Source organism: Pinus tabuliformis, chromosome 6 (assembly GCF_031772625.1).
Source record: "Pinus tabuliformis cultivar Carrire ecotype Pingquan chromosome 6, CPIR1, whole genome shotgun sequence".
In the NCBI taxonomy this organism is placed as follows: Eukaryota; Viridiplantae; Streptophyta; class Pinopsida; order Pinales; family Pinaceae; genus Pinus; species Pinus tabuliformis.
In genome coordinates, this window is record NC_142292.1 from 2,024,745,652 (window position 1) to 2,024,753,420 (window position 7,769).

A 7,769-nucleotide genomic window follows, 5' to 3' on the forward strand; every position below is an offset into this window, starting at 1 on the left:
GTTAAATTTTGAAAAAGAGTCATGTAATTGCATGCAATAAATATGTTAGCTTTCCTTTGTATAAATACATGTATCTGAATGCAAGAAATAACAACTATTATGTTAGCTTTACTCTAGAATAAAGCATATATTTTCATGTACAATAGCTAATGCAAATAGCTCATCTTGGAATAGATGTTGTTGGAAAGATTATGCATTCACATGCAGGATTATGTTAGTTTTCTTTTGAGAAAGATTATGTATATGCATGCAATTGTTAAAAGTTTATGTATTTTCATGAATAACCATAGTTGATTTGTTAGCTTCCTTTAAAAGAGCATGGATAGTTATAGTGGTTTCCTTTGGATACAATGTGTGCTTGTGTGAGGGGGATAATGGTAAATGTGGTAATCATCTATACAGATGCTTTGATAGTTATATGTTTTTAATGCATGTGTAATGATGTTAAAGGAGACATATCATGTTATTTTGTTTACATTTCATGTATGTACATGAATAGATGTTGAAGCATCAGTAGTATATATTTATTATGGGTTGATTAATATTTTGATTAATCATGAAATCAAATATTGTTGATAGTAGCAATTGTAGAAAATGACTACGATGTAAGAAAAGGATGGATTATGTTAACATTAAGGCAAGCAATAAGCTAGCGGTCTATTCAGATCAAAGGAACATCAGTTGCATGATAGTCCATTGATGGGGAGAACTGGGCCCCAAAGACATGATGCTCAAAGATTTGTGGGTAATTGATATCAAAATGCTTGTAATAGCTTGTAGCTAGTAATGTTGTATTTGATAAGATATTTCTTTGTAATATGTTATGACAATGGTCAAGGGATTGGCTCCCTTATAACCATTGAGAGAGGGGTGAACACCCTCATGATCGTTTAATAATAAAATTAAATGTTTGTTGGTTTTCACCCTATATGGTTTCTAGAGTATATCAGTGTCTAATGATGTGGTTGCATGTTGTGTCATTTTTATGATGTTGATTATTTGCATAATGTGATGCTTATATTATCAAGAATGTGATTAACCAAACAAGTTAAAAGAATCAAGGAATTGATGCAAGGATGCATCAAGAAGCTTAAGTTAATATGCTACAACAGTGACAGTTTATGGTTGTGTAACTTACTATTCCTTTGTTAAAGTTTAATCTATGTAATGATGATGGTTTATCTAGTAGTCATTGAAGGAATATAAAAAGTAATTCATAAAGGGAAAATGTTGTAAACATTTTCTAACTCCATGCATTTTCATGCGAGGTTATGAGAGGATGTTACAAGTGGTATCAAAGTTGAAGGTTGTAGCACTGATGCCTTTTGGAAATTGGTAAGCGGAAAAGAAGTAGAGGTATGAAATTAGTGGGCATCATCTCAGGTATGATTCTAACAATCTACATATCGATATATGTTGTATACTACTTTTGACATGAGATGCATGATGCATGTTTATAACCGCATTGAAGAGTAGTAAGTAATAAAGTATACTGCAAAATTGTGTTCATGACATTTGAATCCTAATGAGGATAAAAGAAAATAAAATCTTTGTTGCACCTATGAAAGATCTTGAACACTCAATAGTGAAAGTGAGCGCTAACTACCAAGCTTTGCAGATATGAAAATATTAATGATACATTTAATAAACATGTCTAAATTTTCAATGCACTACTTAGAATAAATGAATGCATGAATGTAAAGATGGGGAATGTCCTTGAAGAAGGACAACATAACGTTTTTAAAGACATTGAAAGAACCCCTTTAGATGTTAAAAATGAATAATGAGTCAAGTGGTAAAACTTAACTGTAATAGCTAATAGTTGATTGAGTCTTGTCATGATTGAATCTAAGATGGTTGGTAGCATTGATTAGTTAGTATTGCATGACTAACTATTAAAAATTTATATGCATGAATTGGTTTTGATTAAATCTTATTGCAAGTTGTAAACAAGTGATTATGGTAGTTATTTCATGTGTTGGTCTATTGGTAATAGTACACTGTTGAAATTAGGTTGTTTGGATTGTTACCACAATGGTTATTGACACTTACACATTAATGATAAATTAGTATTCTATATAAATAAGCTTTGCATATGCAATGATACTTGTTAGCAATGCATACTTCTAATTGCAAGTTCTTGAAACTTACAAAGAACTTGGATCATGATACAATAGTGTCATCAAAGTGATTGATTTTATGGTTCTACTAGCTTAAAGATAGTAGTAATCAGATGATGTTGATTACCTTGTTTGTTTAAACTTCAAAACTCTACTAATAGATGATTTGATTTTGATGTTAGTTACTATGCATTAATGATTGTTGATTAGATGCATATGCATAAATAAAATGACATGTTGTATGAATTAGAAACTATGGGAATGCTAATGATGAAAGTATTATTTCCTTAACTATTGCTTTGGAGAAAACAAATTATGGAAACTTCGTTTCAACATCTAGAAGATGCATTCTTACTTGTTATATTACTTTTTATGCACAAAATTGGTTTATGGGAAGTAACATGACCAATACCTTTCTACATTGATATTGAGAACATAGATGCATGTGAAAGTGAAATGCATTTTGAATGTATTTAAAAAATGTTTTTTGCATAACAGAATTTTGTAGAAGGTATGGTTTTATTAAAAATAATTGTGATTAATGTTGATTATGTGATTAAGCAGGGGTAGCTTAATGGCAACATAAGAACCTATGAAAGGTAAAACATTGCAATGTGATTTGCAACTGCAAATTAGAAAGTATAATGTTATGATATACAAAATATGGTAATTTTTTTCTAAATTGCATGATGGTTATTTTGAAATGAATATTACTTGTATGACATGTGATGTCAATTATGATTTCCTATCAATTTACTTTTACATATTATGGGACCCATGTTAAGGGTCAAGTATGAATGCATGATGTACATAAATGTTCCTTTGCTTTAATAATAATATGCAAATGGTTAGTTATGTAAATTACAGTGGGAAAAGGTTCTAAAGAGAATTTCACTTCCCAGACAGTTATGGACAATGGTGAAAGGCTAGAAGGTATTGGGTTGATGATGATTGCACGCCCGAAGGGGTTGATGGAGGTTTCCTGCCTGGATTTCCTCTCCCTAGAGAGAGATGATCTCAGTAAGGGAAAAGATTTGGCCAAGATGGTGAGAAGGGAAAAAGCTTGGGCAACTTTGTTGATTTTGGAGCTTGTTGGAGGAGGCCCAAAATTTCTCATAGACGGGATGTTGTCAGAGGAATAAGCAGGATGCTTCCAAGAGGAATATTGTATTGAACCCTGTTTGGTCATTGGAATTCTTGATCTAGTTGGCCAGTGGAATTCCTTACTAGACCTCGTATGGTCTCTGTCAAAAAATTGCATGGATGTGAAAATGGTTCAATCTAGTTGTGGAAACTAATTCTCATAGGTTGGCAGTAGCATTGTTTAGCCTATTGTGGTTCTCATAGCAGAACAAGTTAACTAATTAGTTATGTGTTGTGTTAAAAATGATTTTTTTATATGATTGTGTAAAATTTTATGTACATATTGACAGGAAAGGAGTCTAATGCTCAGAAAGGAATCACTGGAAGTGTAGTTCCTTTATTGTATTACCAATCTTGTGAATGTATTTATCAATGGCTAAGATAGAATGCACTTGATGCAATTATTGATTATTTCAATGAATAGAGAGTTCGGTGCTCTCTAAGTACTTTTAGAAGTAATGTGTGGATGTCTTTAGCGAGAGCTAAGATAGTGTGCATGTGGCACAGCGATTTATCATTTTAATGATTGGAGGGTTGGTGTTCTTTAAATACTTGTGGAAGTATTGTGGTTAAAGTATCACTTGACACTGCATGAATGATTAGTAGTTAAGAGTATTTCATTTGATTGAAAATGTTGTGACTCATGACTATGTTGACTCTGTTGATCATATATTACAAGGTGCTTTCCATGGAGGCTATGAAACCACCTGCAATTTAAATTATTGCACAACGTAACCATGATTTTCAAGAGTAATTGGTAAGTAATGGTAAGTTGGTATAGGGACTTTGTTTTTGATTTATGAAATTGGATAAGGGCTAAAGTGATGATAAGTATAATTTCTTATTTTTGCAGTTGTGAATGCTTATGACTATGGATAAAACATTAATTTTTCATTTAATGGTATTTCTTGGAAATGAAATTCCTTTAGTTTGAAGGGGAAGGATTGCCTTTTGAATTGTTTAGATCGCTATATCATGAGTAAAAGTTGAATTTCCAGTGGGATATGATCAATATCGGGATCGAGACCTAGCCGCCACTCTGCTCCTCTGCGCCTGTCGACTGCTCGACCCTCGGGCTGCTTGGTGGGCTCCGTAGGCCTCCTGTGGGCTCTTCCCTGCGAGGTGCTCCCCTGCGCGGTTCTCTGTCCTGATCTGCTGGGACTCCCTTCACTCTGTGCGTAGCTCCTGATATGGCTTGTGGGGTTTGATCTGCTTACAATGGATCCACCCCCTCCGCCCCCCCATTCCGATGCTGAAGCCTTCCTTAAGCTTTTGGAATCCCTGCCGAAGAAGAAAGCTTCAGAATCTGCGAAGTTCGTGAAACGTTTGGACGATATCCCAGAGATCTCGCTTCCCCCTGAGGGTCCGATCAAGGTCGCCCTTTCCCTGGCTGAGAGAGCTCTGGTAGGTCAGTTTACGGGCCTCTGGCCCTCCCCCAAATCCACGGAGAGCTGGATTGCTAGAAACTGGGCTCCGTTGATTAAGAATGGAGTCACTTCGTATTTCTTAGGGAAGGGATTCTTCATGTTTGAATTTACTGATAAAGAGGATAAGGATCTGATATTCCGGAACGGCCCCTACTTCATGGGCCCTCAGGGGCTGTATCTCAACAAGTGGACGCCTGATTTTGACCCTTCAGTTGACGTTCCCACAGTCATTCCTGTATGGGTTAGGCTGCCCAATCTGCCTGTGCATTGCTGGAATTGGGATTCCCTAAAGCATATCGGTAACACCTTGGGCAAATTCATCGACCGAGCAAATAACAAGGATCAATTTGACTGTGCAAGAATCTGCGTTGAAGTTGACCTGGAAGTTGGCTTGCCTGAGGCAGTAAAGATCAGGGTTGGAAGCTGGTCTCATGTTCAGAAGCTGGATTATGAGCAGCTCCCGTTCAAGTGCAAGAAATGCCAGGTTTATGGCCACTTCGCTCAGAACTATCCAAAGAATACTGAAATGGAGAAAGGCAAGGATGAAGGCTGGACCCAGGTCAAAAGACCCAAAAATTCCCACAAAGCCAATCAAACAGGCAATACAAAAGGCAATGGTTCTCAGGTTGCCCCTAGAAATCAAACCCCTAGCATGGAAGAGCAAGGAAACAAATACACTCTGTTAAGCCCAGCTTTGGAAGGTTCCCTAGAACCAGAGACACAGAAAGAAGAATCGATCCCCAAGGAGTCCCTCAAGGAACCAATACAGGTGGAAAGCAATGAAGACAGACCAAAAGAGCCTCTCATTGAAGAGACAGAGGAGGTGCAAAGCTCGGAGGAATCAGAAGAAGAAGGCGAAATAGGAGCTTCGCAAACCTCGGCCAGAAGATCATTGAGAGGTCGAAAATCTGTGCGGGAAAAAAGAGAACAAGAGACCTACAAAGACAAGCTCCAGGGAAGTCAACCAACCCTTGAGAAGCTTTTGGCAAATACTCCGAAGAAGAACAGAAATCAGCCCCAGAGCTCTAAGGGAGCTCACCACTCAAAATGCAAGTGATGAAGATTGTCTCCTGGAATTGCAGGGGATTGGGGAGCAGAACAAAAGAAGAAGCTATAAGAAGCCTGATAAGAACAGAATCTCCCGACATTCTCCTCATCCAGGAGACTAAAATGGAGGATTATGCCTTCCTCCAGATCGGCAAGAAGTTGTGGAAGCAAAGCGAAGGACAAGCAGTCTCAGCTCGAGGTGCTTCTGGTGGACTGGGCACTATTTGGAATGCAAACAAATTTACAAAGATCAAAGAAGTTAAAAATACCCATTGGCTGTTCTCAAAAATCCAACATGCAGAAACAGATATGATACTCTCTCTATTCAATGTGTATGCTCCCGTTAGCTCAGCAGAGAAAAAGCTCTGTTGGGACTCCATAAGGAATCTGGCAGATATTGAAGACTTAGCTAATATTATTATAGCAGGGGATCTTAACCTAACATTATCGTTGTCTGAAAAACGTGGAGGAAGCATCGTCAGGGATCCGGCGCGGGAATGGGTTGAGGATTTGCTTCTCGACTGGGATATGATCGACATCAAGCCTTCGGCTGGGAAGTACACATGGACAAACAAAAGAATCGGTCCAGGTCACATCGCTGCAAGGTTAGATCGATTTCTCGTTCAAAGCTCTTTTCTTCTTCTTGGTCTAGAATCTAGAATGCATATTCTTCCTTGCAGTGTTTCCGATCATCATCCCATTAAACTCGAGTTGCTGGCTCATTCGGATCAAGGTCCCATTCCTTTTAAATTTAACTCTCACTAGGCCAAGGAGCAATCTTTCTTGCCTCTGATAAAAGAAACCTGGAAGCTCCCTGTCAAAGGCTCTGCATTCTTTGTTTGGGAAGAGAAACTCAGGAGAGTCAAAGCTGCTCTAAAGTCCTGGGTAAAATCCTTACCAAATCCTGCTATGGAAAGAAAAAGGATCCAGGAGTGCCTCGAATCGCATCATTTGGTTTCGGAAAACGCTGAGATCACTAAAGAATTACTTGACAAGGAGGCTAATCTTCAGCGCATGCTCCTTAAGGCTAGCTTGGCAGAGGAAGAGTATTGGAGATTGAAATCCCGCAGTCTCTGGCTCAAGGCGGGAGATAGAAACTCTTCTTTCTTCCATAAGCAAGCTCAGGCCCGAAAATGTTACAATTCCATATCTGAAATTAAAGTTGAGACTATCACTCATAGAGACATCAGTAGCATAAAGAATGCGGCCTCCATTCATTTCAAAAATCTTTATAGTGAAGAAGAGCCCGTCGATCATGCTTCTTCCCTGGTGAATGAGGTGTCGTTCCTGATAACCGAAAGAAATAACCAATTTTTGGAGGCTGAGATCTCCAACCATGAAATAAAAGTCACTCTCCTCACTATGGAACCAGATAAGGCCCCGGGCCCTGATGGTTTCACTGCCGGATTCATTCAGACCTGTTGGTAGATTGTGGAGAAAGACCTATGCAGAATGATACAGAAATCCCAAGATTGCCAGAAAATTGGGGGAAGTACTAATTCGGCCTTCTTGGCCCTCATTCCCAAGGAGAAAGGAGCCAACTCCTTCAGCCGGTTTCGCCCTATATCCCTTTGTAATATAGGCTATAAGCTGATCACCAAAGTTATTGCCAACAGATTAAAAATCATCCTCCCGGACATCATTCCTGCGAACCAGGGAGGATTTATTCAGGGAAGACAGATCATGGACAACTTCATCCTGGTCCAAGAGGCGATCCACTCTAGTTTGGTTCGCAAAGAGAAAGGTATGGTTGTCAAGCTAGATCTTGAGAGCGCCTTTGACAGAGTGAGACACAGCTTTCTGTTGGATGTCCTGCGCAAATTTGGATTTGGCCCCAAATTTATTAACTAGATTAAGGCCTGTATCAGTGAGCCTTGGATAGCCCCTCTGGTGAATGGGAGGGCCTCAGATTTCTTCAAAGCTTCTCGTGGTTTGAGGCAAGGGTGTCCTTTATCACCTCTGCTCTTTGTCCTCCAAGCTTCCGTTCTCAGCTTCCTCTTGAACAAAAAGCAACAGGACCAAGATCTTATGG

The 7,769-nt window shown here is 38.6% G+C and overlaps 1 protein-coding gene across 1 annotated transcript; it reads left to right on the forward strand.

The window, feature by feature from the left end:
• The first annotated feature begins 5,860 nt into the window (after positions 1-5,860).
• On the forward strand, positions 5,861-7,165 carry LOC149267378 (uncharacterized). The gene is made up of 2 exons (XM_089411309.1): positions 5,861-6,342; positions 6,595-7,165. Exons 1-2 carry the CDS (start codon positions 5,861-5,863, stop codon positions 7,163-7,165), a joined length of 1,053 nt encoding a protein of 350 aa, XP_089267435.1.
• The last annotated feature ends 604 nt before the right edge of the window (positions 7,166-7,769 follow it).